Source organism: Pteropus vampyrus, unplaced genomic scaffold, assembly GCF_000151845.1.
Source record: "Pteropus vampyrus isolate Shadow unplaced genomic scaffold, Pvam_2.0 Scaffold1, whole genome shotgun sequence".
NCBI classification, from domain to species: Eukaryota; Metazoa; Chordata; class Mammalia; order Chiroptera; family Pteropodidae; genus Pteropus; species Pteropus vampyrus.
Genome location: NW_011888782.1, coordinates 25,545,592 through 25,569,468, shown reverse-complemented (window position 1 = coordinate 25,569,468; position 23,877 = coordinate 25,545,592). Strand labels below are relative to the sequence as shown.

Below are 23,877 nucleotides of genomic sequence, written 5' to 3'. Positions count from 1 at the left end.
TAAAAAACCTTCACTATTCCCTTCTATTCTGCACCCATTTGCTCCTTTATTTAACCTCTAAACTTTGTGACAACTTGATCTGAACCTTTGTCTTTATTTCCTCTCTGCCTACTCACATCATTTGGTTTCTGCCACTAACTTTGCATTACAGTTTCAAATGTCAGCACTGAATTCACCATCACCAAATTCATTTTTTTCACTCAGTCTTTATGTTTCTATAGTATTTCATACAAAAAATCAATCCCTCCTTCATGAAACTCTCATCTCTCTTTGCTCTGTGTATATCATCATCTTGGCTATCCTCCTACCTTTCGATCAATCTTTCTTTGACTTCTGTTTCACCTTTGACTCTCTATATATACCCCAAAGTTCTTCATCAGCTCTTCTCTTTCTAAATTTTCATTTTTGTAAACTTTATCAGCTCTCATGGTTCAGGATCATGTCTATACAGATGATTCCAACTCAGAATTCTCTCAAGCTTTAGCACTTCATTTTTAAATGCTTTCTGGATAGTCTCGGTTGGGTAACTCAAATCTCTCTTCATCATATCTAAAACTGAATTTATTACCATTTCCTTCTCTTTCACCTGTAATATATATCCCCCTTCTTGGGGAACAGTCCATTATTTCATTGCCCAGGCCACCTATTCGATCATTAACGCTCAGTATAATTTTTCACTCTTCACAAGTACCTCACTTTGTCTTGAACTTACTGTGATGATGAAAATGTGCAATATAGTAACCACTAGCAGTATGTGACTACTGAGCAGTTGAAATGTGGCTGTTTAACTGAGAAACTAAGTTTTTAATTTCAGTTAAATTAAATTTAAAGTGCCACATGAGTCTAGTAGTTACTGTATTTAACAGCATTAGAATATTTTTTCTTACTACCATTCTGGAACAAGAGGCAGTGCAGAGTAGTGATTAAGAGCTCAGGCTCTTGAATCAGACTGTCTGGGTTTGAATCCCAACTCTATCACTTACTAGCAATGTGATCTTGGAAAAGTCATTTAACATCTCTGTGCCTCAGCTGCTTCACTATCATATAGGGACACTAACAGTACCTATTTTGAAGGGTTGTTGTGAGAATTAAAGGAATTAGTATGTAAAATAGGTGCCTAGTATAACTAAAGTGTTAGCCATCATTCATTATTATTATCTTAAAGATCATTTATATATAAACTTTGTCCAACCTGGTAGATCCTACCTCATATTCTTAGTGAGGCTAGAAACTGCTTTAAAAAAAAATTTCTCCCCATGCCTGCACATTGTTATGCTGCCCAAAGAGGAATTCGATAAATATTGATTGTATGCAATGTATAAATTAGGGTTAAAATCCCATTAAAGTGAACTAGAAATGACAAATCAATTTCCTTATTTATAATTTGTGAAAAGACTAAGTTCTGTAAGTCTTGCTTTAATAAGTAAGAGTATCCATGCGTTTATGTCAGTCCCATTAGACTTGGGGCAACAAAATTAGAAGACAGGAATGAAGAATAACACAAAATAAAACTTTCTCCCTTCAGTTCTGTTATGAACACCTCTACACTGCATCCTAAATCCAAAATGTTAATTACTGAGTACATACATTAAGCTCATTAGCTTCACTCAGTACTTGAAATTAAACAATTACATATCACCTTTGTCAAAGCTATTTTTAGTTGGCTCTTTACAAATGTGAAATGAGCTAAATGAAGCAACTGTTTCTAAGAGTATTCATGGGTCTATACTGATTCTGGAGAAGCTCTCTCACAGGTGTCAATAACAAAGAAGCTGTAATTACGATATAAAAGCTGCTACAAAAGAAAGTGTTCTTCCAAGCTATTTAGGTAAAGGCTTTATCAGATTTAATCATTCTCGCTAGAGGGAAGAAATGTTCACTTTATTATAATAAGTCAAAGTGATTTCCATATCTATGACAACTTTCCTTAAGTAAAAATGCCTTTTACTTATGTTGTCACTCAAGAAATGCATTCCTCTCAAAGATGGAAGACAGAGATCAATCAGCCCACAATGAAGAGTAATAAAAGCAAGGTCACTTTCAGTCCCACATGCTCCATTCTTCTACAATGTGTAATTCAGGCCAGATTGGCTTTAAAGGAGTCTATCAGTACCACACTCATTCCAGTAAAGTCAGTCACATTACATGACATTTGTCTTTGACAATTGCAGCCTTTACTCCAGTGTTACTTGGAACTATGTGGGGAGTTAAAAAACCTGCAGTATAGCATAAGCTAACTCAAGGGAACTCCAACTTAATTTTTTCCAAAAGCAGAGGTTTCTAAAGGGAAATGCTACTGTAACTTCTAAAATTAGGTCAGAGTATTGAGATTTAACTAATCTCATGTTGGTCTGCTCTCTGGGACTTGCATAGAATCACTCCTTGCAGACACAACCAACTCTCCACATTCATATACAGTGACTGTTGTGAGAAAGTTTCTTTTGGAAATTTTGCCATCAGCTACACTCAAGGCATTTTAGATCCTATTATCCTCAGTTACCATACATTTTGGGTCCATAATTGGTTTCTCATATTCTCATCCTGTTGCAGGATACTTGGACAGAGAAACGGGACACTGAGGCAATAAGCAGGAAGTAGCGTTTATTGGTACCTGCACCGGATTAGCGGATTCACAAAGGCTGAGCCTGGATTGCAGTGGGGCTTTTTCTTTTATACACATCTTATACTTCCTCATTTTCTTTCTACATAAGGAATCTGTATTTTGATTGGCGGCGGGCTGTAAGGGGAGTGACTAACCAGGGCTGGTGGTCTGTGCCAAGTCAGCTGTGACATTGAAAAGTCCCTTACCTATTATGGGAAGGGAAGTGAGCTTGGCCTCTGCTACCACAATCCCCAAAATGCTTTTTGTTTCCCTTACCCACCATAAAACACCCAATTCTTTCCTTTCTTTCAGTCTTTCCACTTTTCTCCTAGAACCCTACTCCATAGTTACAAAATTCCAAAATATTTTTATCCCCAACTTCATTGTATTAACTGATGCCAGCCTCTACTCTGAACACACAACTTCTGCTGCTCTCTGAGATAGATGTTCACTCTTCCTCATTCTAATTAACCTTGGAACTGAAATATATGAAATGCCTGGCTTACTCTCCAAAGCTACTTCCAGTACATTATTCCTCTGCCCGTATATAAAAAACCTGTACTCTTTAGAGGCTTTGTACCATCCAGCTATACTCTCTTCCCTTTCCCCTTGCCTTCTTACCTACTAGCTTTCTGCCAGCAGTGGATTCATAATCTTACCCCTCTGCTCTAAGTCTTGTCATTAACCACTTACATATCCACTGGAAAACTGATTCTACATCATATGCAGAGTTCCTCAAAATAATATTCACTTACACCAGAATCATCTCAGGTGCTTCTTAAAAGGCAGATTCCTGAACATTGTATATAATTGAATCAGAATATCTGGGGGGCAAAGTCCAAGAGTCAAATTAAAAGACTATGACTGTCAGACTGGTTATCAAAACACAATTTAACTAGTCATCAAAATTACAGCTAAACTACAGAACAACCATCATTAAGAACCATCTGAAGTCTGCCTGAACAGCAATCCTATAACTAAGGATATTTAAAAGTCTCCTTGAGACTGGTAGGAGGGGCGGAGATTTGAGAATGGCTAGTCCCACACCCACAAGTGGCAGTTTAAAACAGGGAGTGATACCTCTGTGGCGGAGGTCCCCCCTGAGGGTGAGGGGTTCCAGCTCTACAATAGGCTCCCCTGCCTGAGGTTCCAGTGCTGGAAAGAGAAGTCTCTATAACTTCTGGCTGTGAAAACCAGCAGAGATTGTGGCTGAGTGAGATGGAAGGCTGCTGGCATTCCTCTTAAAGGGCCTGTGCAGGATATACTCACCTACAGACTCACTTACTCTGAACTCCAGTGCTAGGCAGGAGCTCAAAAACTGTCAGGGGCATGGAACGAGGAAATGAATTATCTGGCTTCAGGGCATGGGCTGGAGGGGTAGGTTTCCCCTAGACAAAAATGCTGGCAAAAGCCACTGTTCCTTCGTTGAGCCCTCCCCAACCCTGCTTGCAGGCATAGATGCATGCCGTTTGCCCTGCCCTGGTGATTCTCTGAGACTCGGCCCCATCTAACTTGCAGGCCCACCCAAGCAGCCTCCAGTGGTATTTCCATATAAATGGCCTGTTTTGGCTCATGCTGTGGACTTTCTAAAAATCTCTCAAAGATTCAAAACCCCAAACAAGTAGCATCTGGCTTTGGTATGCTAGGCACCTCTTGCTAAGCAGTCCCAAGCCTGGGACTATCAGCAGCCGGTCTTGGTTTACAGTTTTGCCTCTCCCAGGTACCTCCAGGCCCAGCACAAGTGGCAATCATCTGCAGATTACTCTGTAGCTCATACAAAGTGGCCCTAGGCAGGGCACAGGCAAAGCACAGGCAGTAGCTGACCCTGGCCTACACCAGAGTCCCCCTCCCCTCCCCCTCAAGAGCCCCCAGACCCGACACACCCAGTGGCCAGCTTGAGGCCACACCAGAGCGCCATCACAAAGGATAAACTCAGCAGGCACCAGAGCTCCACTAAAGTGAATCCTGCTCCAGAGGGTCAGCCTCTGTACAATAGCTCCTCTGCTGTAGTCATAGTCCTCACGGCCAATCAGCCTGAGGGTCAATCTCTCTCACTGATGTGCCAACAGCAATCAAGGTTCAACTACAAAAAGAGGGCACACACAACCCATATAAGGGACACACTTGGAGCACTAGACTCAAGTGACTGGGGAGACTGTACCATTGGGCCCCACAGGACACCTACTACATAAGGCCCTCTACCAACATAGCAGCTCTATCTAATACACAGAAACAAACACAAGGAGGTAGCTAAAATGAGGACACAAAGAAATATGTCCCAAATGAAAGAATAGAACAAAACTCCAGAAAAAGAACTAAATAAAATGGAGACGAGCAATCTACCAGACACAGAGTTCAAAACACTGGTTATAAGGATGCTCAAAGAATGTAGGGGAAAAGCAGATGAACTCAGTGAGAACTTTAACAAAGAGACAGGAAACATAAAAATGGAGACAGAAAACATAAAAAAGAACCAGTCAGAAATGAGGAATACTGAAATAAAGAACTGAAATAAAGAATACATTAAAGGGAACCAAGAGTAGATTAGATGAAGCAGAGGACTGAATCAGTAATTTGGTAAGACATCAGAAAACACCCAATCAGAACAGCAAGAAAAAAAAAAAGAATCCAAAAAAATGAGGACAGTTTAAAGGACCTCTGGACAATATCAAGTGTACCAACTTTCGCATAATAGGGGTCCCAGAGGAGAACAGAGAGACAGAGCAAAGAATCGAAAAGCTACCTAAAGAAATAATGAGGGAAACTTCCCTAACCTAGTGAAGGAAACAGGCATACAAATCCAGGAAGCGCAGAAACTCCCAAACAAGATGAACCCAAAGAGGCCCACAGCAAGGCAGAAACTCCCAAACAAGATGTACCCAAAGAGGTCCACAGTAAGACGCATCATAATTAAAATGCCAAAGATGAAAGACAAAGAATCTTAAAAGTAACAAGAAAAAAGCAGGTAGTTACTTACAAAGGAGTTCCCAATAAGACTGTCAGCCGATTTCTTAAAAGAAACTTTGTAGGCCAGACGGACTGGCATTAAATTTTCAAAGTAATGAAAAGCAGGGACCTACTCTATCCAGCAAGGCTACCATTTAGAATTGAAGGACAGATAAAGGGCTTCCCAGGCAAGAAAAACCTAAAAGAGTTCATCATCACCAAACCAGTATTACAAGAAATGTTAAAGGGACTTTGAGGAGTGGGAGGAGAAGGGAGAAGGGGAGGGTAAAAAATATGACAAATAAAATGGCAATAACTACATACCTATCAACAATAACTTTAAATGTAAATGGATTAAGTGCTCTAATCAAAAACATAGGGTGGCTGAATGGATAAGAAAACAAGTACCATACATATGCTGCCTACGAGAGACTCACTTCAAATCCAAAGACACACAGACTGAAAGTAAAGGAATGGAAAAAAGATATTTCATGAAAATAGAAACAAACAAACAAACAAACAAAGATGGGGGCAGCAATTACCAGATAAAATAGACTTTAAAACAAAGGCTATCACAAGATATAAAGAAGGACTCAACACTTAGGCTTCTGGATATTTATTTGAAAGAACCCAAAACACTAATTCAAAAAGACACATGCATCCCTATGCTCATTGTGGCATTACTTACAATAGCTATGATATAGAAGCAACCTAAGTGTCCATCAGTAGAGGAATGGATAATGAAGAGGTGGTACATATTTACGTAACCATAAAAAATAAGGAAATCTTGCTATCTGCAACATAGGTAAACCTAGAAGGTATTACACTAAGTGAAGTAAGTCAGAGAAAGACAAATACCATGTGATTTCACTTACATGTAGAATCTAAAAAACAAAATAAATGAACAAAATAATAGAAACAAACTCTCAGATAGAACATTTTGATGGTTGTCAGATGGGAGGGGCATGGGGAGATGAATGAAAAAGGGAAAGGGATTAAGATATGCAGTTATAGAAACAGTCACTGGGATGTAAAGTACAGTATAGGAAATATTATTGATAATATTGTAATAACTATGCATGGTGTCAGATGGGTACTAGACTTAGGGTGATTACTTCATAAGTTATATAAATGTCTAATCACTATGTTGTACACCTGAAACTAACATAATATTGTATGCGAATTGAAAAAATTATTAAAAAACAAAATTCATTAAAAAATAAAAAATTTTATTAAAAAATTTAGTTATATTCTACTTATAAGAAGTACATATATTTATAAGTATTTGTTGTTCCGAATGGCAGGATTTCCTTTTTATGGCTAAATAATATTTCACTGATATATATATCCATACACATATATATACACATATATATCCATTTATCTGTTAATGGACATTTTCTTTATCTATCTGTTGATGGACATTAGATCTAAAAGTTCTCATCACAGAAAAATAAATTTGAAACTATGTAAGGTGACAGACATTAATGAAACTTAATGAGGTAATCGTTTGTAATACACACACACACACACACACACACACGTCAAATAATTATGTTGCACACCTTAAACTGATACAAAATTATATATTTAGAAGAACTACAAAATATGCACTTTTGAAGTGCACATGAAATATTTACCGAAATTGACCATATAATGGGATCAAGCAAATCTTAGCAAATTTCAAAGGATAAAGTCATATAGTACATGTTCTAAAGATAATAAAAGTAAGCTAGAAAGCAATAATGAAAAGATAATAAACATTTTTAAATGTTTGGAAATTAAGTGGCACATTTCTAAACGACCCATGAGTTAAAGAAGAAATCACAATGGAAATCAGAGAGTATTTTGAACTGAATGATTATGAACAAAATTTCAGAGGTACAGCCAAAGCTGTGCCTAGTTAAAAATTTAGAGCCTTAGTGCTCTAAAAGGAAGCCTGAAAAAAAAATCAATGAAAATATCAATTTCAAGAAGTTAGAAAAAAGACAGCAAATTAAATCCAAAGAAAGTATGGACCTAATAAAGAAAAGAGCAGAAATTAATGAAATAGAAAACAAATATAAAATAGAGAAAATCAATAAAGCCCAAAACTGATCCTTGATAGAACTTTGGCAAGACTGTTCAAGAAAATAAGAGAAAAGCCATATGAAAAAAGTAATAAATACTACTAAAAATTCTACCTATATTGAAAGACAATAGAGGATATAAAAATTTTTTTGACAGTTTTTTTGAAACAAACAAAAACATGTTACCCAAATCGACACAAGAAGAATATAGTTATTTTCATATTTTCCTTAATGTTATTTAAAAATCTCTCACCAAGAAAACTTTAGGCCAATGGTTTCACCTGTGACGTCTTTCATATATTTAAGAAAGAAATAATACCAATTTTACATAAACTCTTCCAAAGAACAGATACATAAATAACAGTTCCCAGCTCCTTTAATGAAGCTAGTATAACCCTGTTACCAAAACTCCACAAGGAAAATGATAGGCCAATATTTCTCAGGAAATTAGATGCAAATATTTGAAAAAATATTAGCAACTGAATCTAGTGATATGTAACTAATACATCAAGACCAAGTTGGATTTATTCCAAGAATACAGTTGGTTTAACATTTAAAAATCAACATAATTCACCATAGTCAAAAAATAAAGCTGGAACATTATGATTATCACAAAAAAGCAACTGATAAAACCTAACACCAGTTCATGATACAAATTTTCATTAAGACAGGAACAGAAAGGAACTTTAATTTGATAAAGCATACCTACAAAAAAATCTCAGAGCAAACATCATACTTAAGGATATTACATTGAAAATTTCCCAAGACTGGGATTGAGTTAAGGATGTCCACTGTCACCATTTCTATTCCATACTGTACTGGAGATTTAGCCAATTCAATAAGAAGGGGCAAAAAAAAAAAAAAAGCCAAAAGGTAAATTACATGAGCAGACTGAGCTCTGGGTATGGGATAAGGGGGCAGGACAGGGGCAACAGGGCAGGCGGAGCTTGGGGGAGAAATCTGAACCAATTTCAAATTGTAAAGCACTATACCTTAAATTCCTATCTTAAGCTTCTCTGATCCTCCTTACAAACCTGTAGGTTAGAAGAAGCAGGTACTACTTACCTCTACTTTGAAGATGACATACTAAAGCTCACAGAAGTAAACTTATTAGTCTAAGTTCACTCTTTAAGAAGCAAAAGGCAATATGGGGATTGACACAAGAAGTGAGTGTTTAAATATATTTCTTTTCAATATGTTATCTCACAGAAAGGGAGCTCGAAAAGTTCAAAGGGAGATTTTGTCCAGAACTTGCTATTAGATCTCTCAAAGTTACATGAAGTTGCCATTTAACTCTCTAGAATTTGTTTTTCTTCCATATCTAGGAATTTGGAAACATGGTAAGCTGAAATGGCAGACAAGTTCTCTCTGACATGAAATGCACAGAAATGCCATAAAATATAAAATAAATGAATAAATAAAGAAGACACATTCAAAAGAAAGAATGGGAAATTCCCAGAAGCCAGAAATGAAGAAAGAACTTAAAATCAGAGTGAGAAATGGGAACTGACCTAGATTCAGATATAGTTTCAGGGGCTGGTCCCTGGAGTTTTAGTGCCCATCCAGGAATAGAGATCTGTTTTCCAGCTTTTATATGTGGGTGAATGACAAAGACAAAACTGTATTTCCCTTCAGAAATCTAGACTGTTGATGAGCTGCCCAGTCAGTAAAAGAGAATAGGAAAAACTCTATCCACTAGCTCAGAAAAGCAGAAAAGACTTTGTCAGGAACCTCAGGTAGGGTGGCAGAGAGTAGATAAAAGGTCTGCAAAAAATGAAAACCTCAGGCCCATGTTACAATCAGATATTAGGGGAAACATGATCTAGATGGCAAGGAAACCCTAGCTGAGAAATTTTAAGGACCACTGAAAACCCAAGGGCTCTGACAGCAACAGAATTAAAAGGCACAGCATATAGGACTTCCACAAGGAAGAGGAAAAAAAATCCCGCTGAAGATGTGATCATCTTCGAAGAATTACAAACCATACAAAAAGACACATTTTCATAGAGTCAAGATATATAGCAAGTAGGATATCTATTACCCACCCTGAAAAAAAAAAAGAACGATCCAAAAGAAACCATAACATAGTATGTTTAAATAGTATGTTTAAAATGATTAAAAAAGAAGTAGAAGAAAAAAGAAAAAAAAGTAAAAAGAAAAAAAAGTAAAAAGAAGAAAAGTAAAACCATAACGAAAGGTCAGGATATTTTGAAAATTTTTGATATTTGAAAAAGAATCAAAAAGAACATCTAAAAATTATAGTTACTAACATAAAAAATTGAGTAGATATAGTAAAAAGCAGATTAGACACAGGTAAAGAGATTCTTAGTTAACTGGAAGGTAGACAGTACTATATTATCCAGAATGCACCAAGGAGAAAGAAAGAATAAAGAACATGGAAGTGCAGTTAGAAGATATAGAGGACAAAAATCTAACAGAAGTTGAAAAAAAAGAGAATGAAGGATGACAAACATTTTGAAAAATGAAGACAGGCATGAGAAGAACAACTTCTGAATAGGATGACTAAAAGCTAATCCACACCTGGATATAGGTTAGCAAAACTACAGAACATTAAAGATTACAAAAAAAATATTTTAAAAGCAACTAGAGAGAAGAAATTATCTTAAAAAGTAATAATTATAAGTCTGACAAGATTCTGTTTTACTTTCAAAAAATTATTTTAATCTGGTTCTGAAACCTAACCAAACTTTTTATCATTTTACTATTTGTGCAAGACCTCTCAGAATGTATAACTAATTGAACTACTTGCATGCATAAGAAATTTCCAATGAAAACATGTTTTATATCTTTCAAAAAGCAGGCTCTGCAGTCATACTACAGCACCTTGAGGAATAGCTTAAGGAAGAGAATATTTCTTCTTTACAATAACATGTTTACTTTTTATTTGTCTAGTTCCTGGTGATGCCCCAATGATACAATATATTTGATGTATTTGATAGAAACTCATTTGAAGAATTTTCTTGCAAATTTGACACAGGAAAGGTTTCACCTAAATTAACATGGTTGTTGACATTTGTAAATAGTTCCGTAAAAGATGCTTTTTGCACTGAGCACAGAGCAATCTCTAAAGCAGCTGTTTGTGAAGATGAAGTACTTATTAAGAGACCTCTGCTTTTCTTACCAGGAGTACTGGAATTTGTGTTATTTAAATGTATATCAATACTTTCATTTATGGAATATCAAGTTAAAGAAATTAAAAGTAGTATACAGACTCATTTCCTATTTCTTGAAGATGTAAAGAGGCAAACAAAAAAAGAGAGGTGAACAAATCAAGAGAGAAAGAGAGAGCATGTGCAAGGCTATATAAGTCACAGACTGTGGAACAAGAGCTTCGAAGAACGGAAGAAAAATAACTGTCAATCTAGCTACCTACCATTCCTTCCCTATTTATTTCTTAACTCAGTGGAGAGAGTATGCCAGCAGAACAGACTCTTGGACAGGACTAGCTGGAATTAGCAAACACTAACAATATCTGGGAAGATATTTAATTCAGTGGAAACTGCACCTATGTTCCCTAAATGTGAGGAGGAATAAATGACCTACACATAAAGCTCCAGAAGCTTTGCCTTTGCAGTATATTTCTAGCCGAAAGTCGCATGTCTCCTCTAGTGGCAAAGCCTTAGGCAGAATTATTTATGGAATATGTAAACTCCAGATGTACAGCATAGTAATTAAAACTTAAGTCTCTGGATTCAGACTAAGAGTGATAAAACCTTGACTCTGCTTTGTTATGCACTGACTGAATTTCGCCAAGTTACCTTTCTTCTCTATGCCTTAGTTTATGCAGCTATATCTCAGTTTAAAAAAGATTAAGTAAGCAAAGACAGGTAAAACATTTGGCATACTACCCAGCACAGAGCAGGTGTTAATAAAGACCGGCTATTATCATTACTTAATCTTGACCACAGTACTGTAATTCGATAATTATAGTTTGAATGAGTTATCTTTAATATGACTACTAAAAAACTAAAATTAGGAAACATACCCTGACATCTACGGAGCAGCCTACAGTCCATGACGGATTTCCCAGTACTTGATTTTGACACAGAAGATGAACTAGTGAAGATTTCCCAACACCTATAAAAGATACAAGAGCACATGAAACATGCTGAAATCAATTATGGCAAAAGTATGACTGAGAATATGCAGTTATGGTATGTATAGTTGTTTAAAGGGTGTTCACACGATACCATTTAATAAGCTTTATTAATAAACAGATAGTTGAGGAAAGTGGGCCTCTAAAATTTCACATCAGAATTACACAAGGCTTGTTAAAACACAGAATGCTGGGTCTTGTCCTCAGAGTTTCTGATTCTGCAGGTCTGTCATGGAGCTCAAACTTTTTGCACTTCTAACAAACTCCCTGGTGGTTGTTAGTTAATGATACTAGTCCAGGAGCCTCACTTTGAGAGCTACTGCTCTAGGACAATTTCACTTGAATACATCTCTTTCCATTGAATGGTTTCATCTATTGAGCCTTTCATCAGAACTGTAGAATATTAACAAATCTTGGAGGTAATCCTCTGTTGACTGACAATGGAGAGAATCCTTCCATAGCACCCTGTTAGATGGTCTTCAAGACTGTTCTTGTACAATGTCTATGACAGGGACTCACCATTTCACAATTCCTATTTAGACACTCTAGTTCAACCACATGGAAAAAGAGAACCTTACTCCCTCTTCTATATCACGGCCCTTTACTTTAAGGCAGCACTTGATTTTCTTTTAGAACTCTTGAGTTCAGGACAACCGAGGATTTGGAGATCTGCATGAAGAAGAAAGAAAATGAGCTCTCCTTCATTTAAGTAATCTGTCAAGGGTGAATTAATCTGTCAAGACCAGCATCATTCTAGTTTTAAATCTTTTCTGACTCCTTGTACATCATGTATAGTCACTCATCATAATAGCATTTTGATGCCATTATGACAAGCACAGTTGGTGAATCTTTATGCATCATTAGTTGTATCAAAACTTTAGACCATTTCTTTGTGTGTATTATTGTATATGAACATCTCACTTATGTTTATTTTCTATTATAAAAAGTTACCTTTATAGTCTACGGCCATGCTACCCCGAACAAGCCTGATCCCGTCTGATCTTGGAAGCTAAGCAGGGTTGGGCCTGGTTAGTACTTGGATGGGAAACTACCTAGGAAGACTAGGTGCTGTAGATATATATAAAAAAAAAAAAAATAAGGGATTGTAAGCTGACAAGGTCCTTGCAATCTGTGAGGTCAGCCAAAGGTTGCCTCACCTAAAAAAAAGAAAAAAAAGTTACCTTTACAAACAATCTAGAAAATATTTTTTAAAAAAGAGAAAAAACCACCTAAAGAGCACTACTGTCAACATGTAGGTTTACTTAATTCCATAAGCAGTTTTTCTATATGCAGGTTTTTACCGTGACTATATACATGGCTTACTTAAAAAACAATAACACGTAAGCCTTTGTTTACACAGCTGGTTCTGTCTGGAATATCCTACCTATGCCCCTCCTCCATTTCTCCTTCTCTATTGGCCTAGTGAATTAATCTGTCAAGACCAGGATCATTCTAGTTATAAAATCTTTCCTGATTAAGCACATCATCCACCATATTCTGGGTCCCCACTGTATTCTCTACATTTTTCTACAGAACGCTTAAAATAGATTATTACACTTGTTTGTTTATAGGTGTTATTCCCTCTGTCTAGTTTTGACTTTTTTGAGGATCGGCATGGGGTTTTACTGATTTTTTTCCAGTGCTCAGAAGAGGGCTGTAATTAGTTTTTATTTAGTGACTAAAATTTTCCATGTTATTACAGAATCTTCCTAAACATGTTTATTGTTTCCACTGTAGTTCAGACATAGCAATTTACTTAACCATTTCCTCATTATTAGATATTTAGGGTGTTTTGAAATTTTCACTATGCTAAGAAAAGATTTGTTTAAACTTTCATTTAAAATTAAAATTATTTCCTTAGTATAATTTCCCAGAAGTGAAATTAATATGTAAAAGGAAATGAACATTTAAAGTTATTTATTTATTTATTTTTGGTGGTGGGTGGCAGTGGTGCTGAAAAGTTCTTGATATATACCAACAACTTTCATCTGGTTACTCTGCCATCAGTCATGCACATTTGCCTGAATCAATGAATGAACTCCTATAAATAGTATGGTCTTGTTGTACCTCAGCAATATCATGTATTTGCTTTCTTCATCTCTGTTAATTTGAAAAGAGAAAAAAAAGTAACATCTTGCTTTAGTTTGCATTTCTTTACCTCCAGGTAAAGATATACATTACTATATTTGTTAATCAGTTGTCTTTCCTCTCTTACAAATTACCTATTGATGTGCTCTGCCCATTTATCTATTGAGTTTTAGTGTTTTCAGATTACATGACTTCTTTAGATATTAGTGAAACATTTGGCTAATATATTTCCCCAGGTTTCCCTTTTATTCTTTTCATTTTTTGCAAAGACATTGAAGTTTTTTGTGTACTCAAACTTGGCTTTGTCTTTGTATTTATTGCACAGCATCCATGTACGATCTTTAGGGCATATTGTTTTTTGTATTTGCATGTAAGTTTATGTTGGAGGTATATATCTAGGCATTTAATTACTAGCTTGATGCAAAGCTTGAGCTTCTAGTTAAGCTTAACTGTATCAAAGTAAGCATCTTTATGCAGTAACATTGCATAGCTCTCCATAAATTAACTGCTTTGGGTGATGAGTTGGCTAAACAGGAAGAAAAATCGAAGCACCAGAAATAATGGCTATTTATTTCTTTAAGAATTTTTGGAGGTTATAATTCTGTTTTCACCGTTGAACTAAATTAGATTTTAAAAATGCACTGATTTGCTGCGGTAAAAGGCCCAATATAATTAAATAAATATCAACTCCAAATATAGTTGTCGGTAATGTATTACGCTCATCCCTTATCTCTGAAAGAACAAAGAGAAGTCGGTATGTGCAGGTCAGTGAGACTTTCACAATTCCTTACTAAATTATCAAATATCTCTAGGGATACAAAACAAATCTCTAAATCCCAAATCATTCCTTTATATATTGGTAAAGTCTTCAAAATTTCATGAGGGAAATAGGTTGTTATTCAAAAGTAAACTTTGAAGTTTGAATACGAAGGCAGATGAATTGTAAAAAGTATATTCTAACCTGTCAGATAGCAAATCACTGTTAAAAGGGAACTGATAAAAAGGCAACAACTGACTTTGCACATATTGTCTAATATCAGTGAATGTGTGACAAGATCAATCACTTTCCTGATGCACATGGCTGTGTTTTCTGTTTTACAACTAAACTATAATGAAAAAAAATCTTACTAATTGCCTGATCATTTTTCCACATTTAATAAAGCAGCCAGTTCAACCCTGTTATGTAATGCATTGATTCCACAGTTATAACCCCAGCACCTAATATAGTGCTTGCTATATAGTAGGTAAAGTATTTTTGGAAAAATAAAATCGACTAGTTCCAACAACATGTAGCACAAACAGATAATGAGATGAAATAGAAAAGGGAATTATGAAAAGAGAGAACACCCACTTCAAATTACATGAAACTATGTTAGCTTTGTATTTCAGTTCTAAATTCTACTTGATACCTACCAAATCCCTTTAGACCACCATTACTTCCTTCAACTGTAAAACTGAGTGATTTTATTAACTTCAGTACCACTTCAAGCTAAAGAACTGGAGTTGACGTAAATGGATTTTGTTTAGAATTTCATAATGCAACTTTAAGGGAATTTTAAATATGCTCTCTGTAAAATATTTTGTTAATGTAAGTAATCTTCAGGCAATGTGAAAATGTTCTCAACCTTTTCTTCTCCCTGACAATGTTATTTAGTTCTGTAAGGGTAGTTTTCAAGCTCTTTGGGGTATATCCTCTCTACCTCCAAGCATCAGGAACAATGACTTTGCTCACAACACACATTCAAAGATTAACTTCAAAAAAGCACATCTATGAACTGAAAGGTTAGCATTTATTCTAAATTCTTAAGGAGCATAGGAGGGGAGGCTATGCTGAGAAAGAGAATGATAGTAAGGTGGGAAGAGGAAATGCATACTTCAATATTTTTCAAATGCCAAGGCGTCAAAAGAAGAATTTTAACACTAGGACTAAAGTGGGCTCAGCTTTAAGTTCTAGCTACTACATAATATGGCCCTTATCTTAATTTCTCTATTTCTTGCAATCTAGCATGTAACAGGTTTTCAATTAAGATTAAAGACAGTAAAGAAATCAAGAAGCCCAGCTGACAGTAAAACAGGACTACCATCCAATATTTCATTTTATAATATAGCTTAGTGTTTAAGTACGTGGACTCTGGTTCAAACCGGTTCTGTCATCCACATCTCTCTGCTTCATTTCTCATTTGTAGAATGGGGTAATATGGCTGATCTCAGTATTAAATAAGTTAATATATCAAAGCACTTGGAACAGTTTCATTGTTCTTAAGTGCACGTTTGACTTCTTTAATGAACAAATCTCTTGAAGGCACAGTCCTAACTTCTGTCTTAGCACGGCACCCAATACAATACTCAGTCTCCCTATCTTTTAAAACAAAGGAATTGACAATACACGCTATGCTACGGTCGCCCTGGAGACTGACGTGGAAAAATGGGAAGGCCTAGAAGTACCGGGACTCCGCGCCCATCCGCGGGACGCCATCACTTCGTCAACCAGAACAAAGTCCTCTGGGAAGTGTAGTCTTTCGGCCTTGAGAGAGATTTCGGCCTCGGGTCGGAGCCAGTTAGTTGGAGGGGATCGGAAGTAGTAGTTATCGGATAACTCAAAAGTCTCGGGAGCCCCAGAGGCGGGTTAAGCAGCTCACCTGAGTCTCCCAATACCAGTACCTTCACCCGATCCAGGGACGCCATCTTGCTACTGCCTTCCTGGGGTTAACGCCTGTTCCGGATTGTAGGCCAATCAGAGCTGGGTATGGAGGCAAAGCCTTCACTTTCATTGGCCAATCAGTGTAACTGTCTTGATTGACGTCTTCACTGTGCTGATTGGCCGGCCTGGGTAAAAGTAGCGGGTGGTTTCCAAAGCTGGTCGCAGGAATAAAGCGTGTTCTTTGTCGCACGAGTGGCGTGGCGCGTTTAAGCCGGTAGTTGAGGCGCTGAGGGAAGCTGTAGTGGGATTGTTCGAGGATTCGCTTTGGTAAACCTTATTCCCTGTTCCTTGTTCTCGGTTCCCTGTCCCGGAGTCGCATTTCATGATTTCTCCCCCTTTTCGCTCCTTCTTAGTTACCCTCCTCCCCATAGTCCTTCAAAGAACCATTGACCCCGGAGCGGCCCTTGTGCGACCTCGGGTAGGACGAGCTTGGCTGTGCCGAGTGTGGCCCCTGGACTCGGTCGGCAGAGTCCAAGGGAATTTGGGGTCTCCCAGTGGAGAGGAGTGATCATTACTGAACCGGCTCGTGGAGAGCAGCAGGGTTTAGAGGTTTCGCGGTGGTAAGCAGCTTCATCTATGAAGGCGTGGAGAGTACCATGAAATAATGGTAACAGAAAACCACAGTTAAATGTATAGGATCCAAGTTTTTCTAGAAGTGAAATAGTAGTATACTGAAATAGCCTAACTGCTCCATCTTCTTTCTCCTTTTATTTTACACCCTGCAGTCAGCATAATCTCAAAATTGCAAATTTAACCCTGTTACTTCCTATATAAAACCATTTGAAGTTTAAGAGTGTTTCCAATAGCCTGTCTTTTTCTACTCTGGAAGCAGCAGTGGAGAAAGTAAATTAGGGGGAAGCCGGCAGGGTAGGCATGTTGGAAGAACACGTGCTTAGCAGATCTATTGAAAGTTTTATGGAAGTACTTGACTAGCTGTGCTGGATGCTGGAAAGTCGGTGGTGAGCAAGATTAAGTTCCTAGAGTCAGAGGTACTCATGGAGAAGTACAATTCTATTCACTGCAACAAAGAAGTTTGGGAAAGAGCTATGGGAATTTGTGAAAGGGCAAAATACTAAACTACTAAGGGGAATCCGAGAAAGTCTCTCTGAGGAAATGTCATTTGAGATGTGAAGGATTATTAGGAGAAGAGAATTCAGGCAGAGAACAGCGTGTGCGAAGGCCTGGATGTGGGGAAGACATCTGTGGCTGCTGGAATTGAGATGAGGCTGACAAGAGTAGACCATGTGGAGAATGCATTCATTTCCATTTTGTTTCTCCAGCTCTACCTGGTATACAGTAGTTCTTCAGTGTTTGTATGATTAGAATACATGTGATTCAAAAATAAAATCAACTGTGCTGGGCAGGGAGGTAGGTGAGACTGGAAGGTGACTGAGACTCTGAAGCTAGAAAGAAGAAACAAGCTTACCCTAGGAGGTTCCACTCTTAAAAAATTTCTAGAAGCAGCCAAGCTCTTTTCCTGTTTAAAAGTGACAGCTGCTTTTCAGCTTCAGCTTACTGTTTCCATGTGGGAACACGGTCTCACTTTTCCTCAGATATTTCCCATTTTCAAGAGGAGCTGAAAGTTGAGATTTATGTGAAATCCCACTATTTTTAAATGTTGACAAATACAGAAAATTTGCAAAACATTTTTTGGGTCAGATAGTGTGGCAGAGGCTGCCACTTTGAGACTTCTGACCTAAGTAATGGAGAGATTGAGTAGGAGGGTAAGCATATGTGCAGAAGTTGAAGTGATGGAGGAGAGAAGGCAGTGTGGACAGGAAGGAAGATTTTAGAATGTAGAGATTTTGAACAAGGCGACACATCATGACTCCTTTCCTGAGCTTCAGTTTCGTTTGTTCAGCTACCTGTTGGACATCTTTGCAGGAGTAGTATTTCCTCAGACAGGCAACTAAAAGTGAATGCTGCATTTTTTACCAAATCTGTTCCTCTTCAGGTATAACCTATTTTTCATAGTACTTTTCCTGGTTTTACTGGCTTAAAACAAATAGCTATATGTTATTATTTAATAAAATATTATTGTTTGATGGGTATAGTGTTTTTTATGAGATGAAAAGAGTTATGGAGATGGATAGTGGTGATAGTTATACAACAATATGGATGTATAATACCACTGAACTGTATACTTAAAAATGGCTAATTGGCAAATTTTGTGTGTATTTTACCACAATAAAACATTATTTAAAAAATAGTTATTTAAAATTTTTCTATTCTCTTATTCTATTTCTAGTATGTTCTTGGGTCCTTTTGATTTTGTTTCTATAATAGTTTCATTCATCTTGTTCTCCTGCAAGTTTTTGCTCTTTCTTAGTTCAGATTTGATTAGCCCCTAATGCTTCCACAGTGCCTCCATCTTCATTTACCTCAATCCATTACTCATATTATTGTAAGAGTCACTTTTCTAAATAGATCTTACTATGAATGCCAGTACTTAATGGAACTCTTATGATGCCAACCCCAAAATGAGAATTCATGTACATGAATTAATCCCCATATCAACTCCACAAGGAAGGCCCTGTTAATCACTTTTTATACATGAGGAACCTGAGACAGAAGTTTCCAAGGTCTCAGGCTAAGAAATACTGGAACTGAGATTCAAAACCCCAAACCATTAGACTGCAGAATCCTCATGTTACTCCCTTGCTGAATAAGTGGCAAAGGGTCCTACCCCTACAGGGTGTGCATCTGCAGGATATGTAATAGCCAGGCACCAGATTTGTGTGGAGCAGTGACTTTTTCTGTTTATTAGAGTCCCCTAAAGAGCTTCTAAAATAAGATGATGCCCAGTCTGACCCTCCCAGACCAGCTGAAACAGAATCTCTGGGAATGGGACCAAGGTGGGTACTTTTAAATGTTCCCCAGATGATTCTACTTTACAGCTAGTGTTGAAAACCATTAGTTTCAGAAAATAAGAGTGTATGCAGTGGGAGGTTAGAGGAATACAATAGTAGGAAATAATACTGGAAAAAGTAGATTATTTTGACATTTGTATGACATCTTTTCATCTGTTGGATGTTTCTGAAGCCATGAATTGTGTTCTGCTAATTGTTGAGCATATAAAAAACAAGCAAAGCAAAACTGGGTTCAAGTACAATGTATAGACTAAATTGGAAAGGAGGACAAAGTGCATGCGATAGTATGTTATGATACTACTTTTGTGTTGAACCCAGGCACTTCCTTGATGCCCTTGAGCCTTGGGCTAGCAGGAAGTCTCTAAGACCACAGGTTTGGATCTAGGTGCTACTTTGTTTTCTCATATGTAGTCATGCTTGAGTATTTAACAATATGAAATATTATTATTACTATTTTTTCTTTATTATAGGTAGGGCCTATAACATATATAATTTTCTGCTAATTTTTAAACCAATCATATATATTATTATAAAAGTGAATGAATTGGTGTAAGCAAACATAGTCTTTCTTAGCCTTATATTCCCCCCTCAAAAAAAATGTGTATAGATTGGTTATTTAGGAATATCTTTTTAGTATAGTACTGCAGATATAAAAATATTTCTTGTAAAAAGAGGTATTGAATCTGATAAGGTTGATAACCTCTGATTTAAAATAAAAGGTTCAGTAAAAACTAGTGTTAACAGCATAGGATTCCCTGTTGAAATAGTTCAGTGGGATGTCTTAAAAATTTCCCTATGGTGTTGAGAATTTCATTTGACATAGTCTGTGTGAATAGCCTGACCGTTTTTAGGTTGGGACATATTAAATCAATATGGAAGCTATTCTTATTAACAAGTCCTTTCTAAGCACTTTACTTAACATTCTCATTTGTTCATCACAACAACTTCATTGAGGTTAGTATTATCTTATTTCTCAAAGAGTAAAGTGTGGCTTGAGGTGGTTTAAGGAATTTGTCAGGATCACACAGCTACTAAAACACAAATTAACTCTGAATTCTAAAGTCCAGGCTTTTTAATAATCACATGAAAGTCTAGTGCATACCATTTTGGGCTTCTAAAAGACAGCTTTTGGGTCATGACATAAGAATTGGATACAATTACTTTGTTCTGCAAGGGATCCAATATTTAAGTATATCTTTTTTTAAATTAAATTAATTATTTTAATAGTGACATTTGTTAATAAAATCCAGTAAGTTTCATCTGTACACTTTAACAGTATTTTTTTTTTTTTTTTTAAGAACTGTATGGTGTTCAGTTAATTGGTCATCAAATTTAACTGCAAGGTTGGTAAAACTGTTTGGATCTAAGTGTTACCTTCATACTTATAACAGTAATTTTGCCAAACACCCCAACTGGTGACTATTTATGTGTTGTTTTGTTGTGATTTTTATTGTGAGAGCATGACTATGTAAAGCATTCTAGAATCTATCTTGGCAGAAAATCTTTATTTGGGAAATAAAGACACTCTAAGGATAGGCTAACTGCTAGGCTTCTTGGGGGGTTTCCAGCATTCCCAAAGATTTATAGCATCAAGAATAGTGAGACTTCATTTAGCTTTTTTGTGTTTCTCTTTCTGAAATAAATTGTGCTTCATATAATTTATCATTGCTATAACAAATAAGTTGTTTTTTGGAATCAAGCACACTGTAGATCATGAAAATCGCCATTTAAGAAACATGCTAAGCTTTTTAGGTGTAATCTTTTGTGTGCTCTAGAACAGTGGTCCCCAACCTTTTTGGCACCAGGGACCTGGTGCACCTATGAGAACCTAATGCCTGATCTTAGGTAGAGCTGAGGCGGTGATGCTAGTCCTGGGAAGCGGCTGCAAATACAGGTGAAGTTTCCCTTGCTGGCCTGCTCGCTCAACAGCCACTCACTTCCTGCTGTGCAGCCCAGTTCCTAACAGGCCATAGACAGTACCCAGGGATTGGGGACCCCTGCTCTAGAAGGAAAATCTTGTTCTCTGTTAAATGTTTAGGCATTTAAGTCTTTTAAAATGATTAGTACTTTTATGACACTCCAAGGTAGCTACCTAATGGGTCGATTATTCTAGATTTAAGATGATTATTATGTTCTTATTATGCCTAGGTAATCTTCTCTTTTTTTCCAAATTTAGTACATTTAAAGTTGAAGTTTGCTGCTCAAAATGGCAGACCCAGATGTCCTCACTGAGGTTCCTGCAGCACTGAAGAGGTTAGCCAAATATGTGATCCGGGGGTTTTATGGCATTGAGCATGCTTTGGCCTTGGACATCTTGATCCGGAACCCTTGTGTGAAAGAAGAGGATATGCTGGAGCTGCTCAAGTTTGATCGGAAGCAACTTCGATCAGTTTTGAATAATTTAAAGGGAGACAAGTTCATCAAATGCAGAATGAGGGTAGAGACTGCTGCAGATGGGAAAACCACTCGCCATAACTACTACTTTATCAATTATCGTACTCTTGTTAATGTGGTAAAATATAAATTGGACCACATGAGAAGGAGGATTGAAACTGATGAAAGAGATTCCACCAACCGGGCTTCCTTCAAATGTCCTGTCTGTAGTAGTACTTTTACAGACTTAGAAGCTAATCAGCTCTTTGATCCCATGACAGGTGAGATTTTTCCAGTTTATAAATTTTTCTTTTAAGTAACTTTTTAAAATAAAATCTGTATCCTTTTTTTTTTTAATTGATTCATCTAATTTTTAAACCAGTTATGTACATCATTATAAAAGCGAATGAACTGGTGTAAGTCAACATACAATCTTAGTCTTATTGTCTTGTTTGATCGTCATTCTACTTTCGGAAGCTTTTGCAAAGCCTTTCTCCTTCACAAGGGAGTGTACTCTTCCACCCTGGCCTTCCTACTTCTGTTCCCACCTCTACCCCTATTTACAGCTGCAGCCTAATCTGAAGGGTTGACTTCTACCACTTTGAGGCAACTTTACTATTGACTCTTCATTCAACAAATATTTGAGCACTTATTTGTGCCAGTCACTGCCACAGTTACAATACAGTATATTTAAATGCTTTGTTAGTGGAAGTGTAAAGTGCTATCAGGAGTGTATAACTAGGGCATCTAATCTGGAAAGGCCTCTGGAAGAGGTTAAATAATAACTGAGACCTAAAAGATAAGAGTTAGCCAGATGAAAAAAGAAGGGCACCCTTTCCAAGTTAACAAGTGGTTAGCTATTTAGTCTCTTAACCATTTATTAGTGGAAGAAAATTGTCAACATGATACATAATTTGCTTAATTTAAATATTTTAGTTTTAAGGATTTTTTAAAATCAGAATTTAACAAAACACGCATTTTCTAAAAATGCAATATGTTTAGCATTAACATGAGAAACTTTAAAGTGCTGAGTTGTATAGCTATTTTGTTATTTGTAAACTGGCAAAAAGACTAGTTTTGCTAATTACTCAGTGGATCAATTTTGTATTATTTTCTGGAGGTCAAAATCTGTAGGAAGAGTCAATGATGTTGGATTGTCCCTTTGTTATGGATACATTCAAGAGTATAGCTTACTTTTTAGTTCATAGATCTGTCTTTTTAAAAACTTTGAAAATGTAATTTAAACTTTCACATGAAGTGTTATATTGTAAAAAAAATTACAGATTTGTGTACATGTTTAATTTTTAGATTTTTCTATATGTTATATATTGTACATTCTAAAGAATTTTAAAATTATTTTTTAATTGGGAAATAATCCCAATATTAATTAAGATAATTGACAAAAAGAGCTAGAGATAGCCTATGATTTTTTTTCCTTATCAACTGTGAAGTCATTTTGGATGAAAAGTCATTTAAAGAATTCCCATTTGAATTAACTGTTTAATTTGAATCTAACTATTTACCTTGAATGGGCTTAACTAGGGAGTATCTTCATTATAACCATCCTGAGTATAAGAATTGCTTGCATGTGCTATAGAGGAAAGTTGTAGAATATATCTGGAGCGCTTTCAGAATAGACTAGGAAAGTATCATGATTTTTGCTGTCCACTCTGACAAATTTTTAAAGGAACTCTGGGTTTTGGTTTTGTGATTCTCTGCAGATGTTGGTGTTACAGTGGTCATCTTCATCACTCTTGACTGCAGTGGAAGATGTTATTCTGTCCCTCAGAGAGGGCAATCTAAAGTAATGTTCTTCTACTACATTTATTCATCATTTGATTCTTGTTTAATTTTGTGAAACTTTCTAAAAGGAAGTTATTCCACTACTTATATATCAGTATTTAGATGATGCTCTTTGAATTTCACCTAGAGTTAGTGTTTGAATGAAGCTAGTTGTAAACAACAGGTGGGTGGCCTGTGGAAGAGATGGCCTAACATCCAAATATAGTCAAGTTTGTTTAAATCAGAGAGTTGAGATAGAGTAGGGGACATGAAAACATTTTATGAAAGAGAATTAAAACTGAAACAGTTGTTTCGTGCCCAGTCTGGAC

The 23,877-nt window shown here is 36.5% G+C and overlaps 2 protein-coding genes and 1 pseudogene across 7 annotated transcripts in view; 2 read left to right on the top strand and 1 right to left on the bottom strand.

The window, feature by feature from the left end:
- RABL3 (RAB, member of RAS oncogene family like 3) overlaps positions 1-16,611 on the bottom strand; it is a 36,483-nt gene extending 19,872 nt beyond the window's left edge. Inside the window, exons 1-2 of the mRNA XM_011373095.2 lie at positions 16,462-16,611; positions 11,624-11,715 (exon numbers count right to left, since the gene is read on the bottom strand). Of these exons, the coding sequence (XP_011371397.1) occupies positions 11,624-11,715; positions 16,462-16,507 (138 nt within the window). The 5' untranslated portion in view covers positions 16,508-16,611. The remainder of the gene's footprint in view (positions 1-11,623; positions 11,716-16,461) is intronic.
- LOC111736339 lies at positions 12,693-12,811 on the top strand (annotated as a pseudogene).
- Positions 16,612-16,652: 41 nt separating the features above from the next.
- GTF2E1 (general transcription factor IIE subunit 1) overlaps positions 16,653-23,877 on the top strand; it is a 35,853-nt gene continuing 28,628 nt past the window's right edge. Inside the window, exons 1-4 of one of the 6 annotated variants that reach the window (XM_011372746.2) lie at positions 16,659-16,790; positions 19,291-19,378; positions 20,692-20,736; positions 21,570-22,047. In XM_011372746.2, the coding sequence (XP_011371048.1) occupies positions 21,600-22,047 (448 nt within the window). In that variant the 5' untranslated portion in view covers positions 16,659-16,790; positions 19,291-19,378; positions 20,692-20,736; positions 21,570-21,599. Of the gene's footprint in view, positions 16,791-16,876; positions 17,000-18,384; positions 18,478-19,290; positions 19,379-20,691; positions 20,737-21,569; positions 22,048-23,877 lie in introns of all 6 variants that reach the window. The other 5 variants (XM_011372904.2, XM_011372830.2, XM_011372975.2 and 2 more) reach the window with 5 other exon arrangements.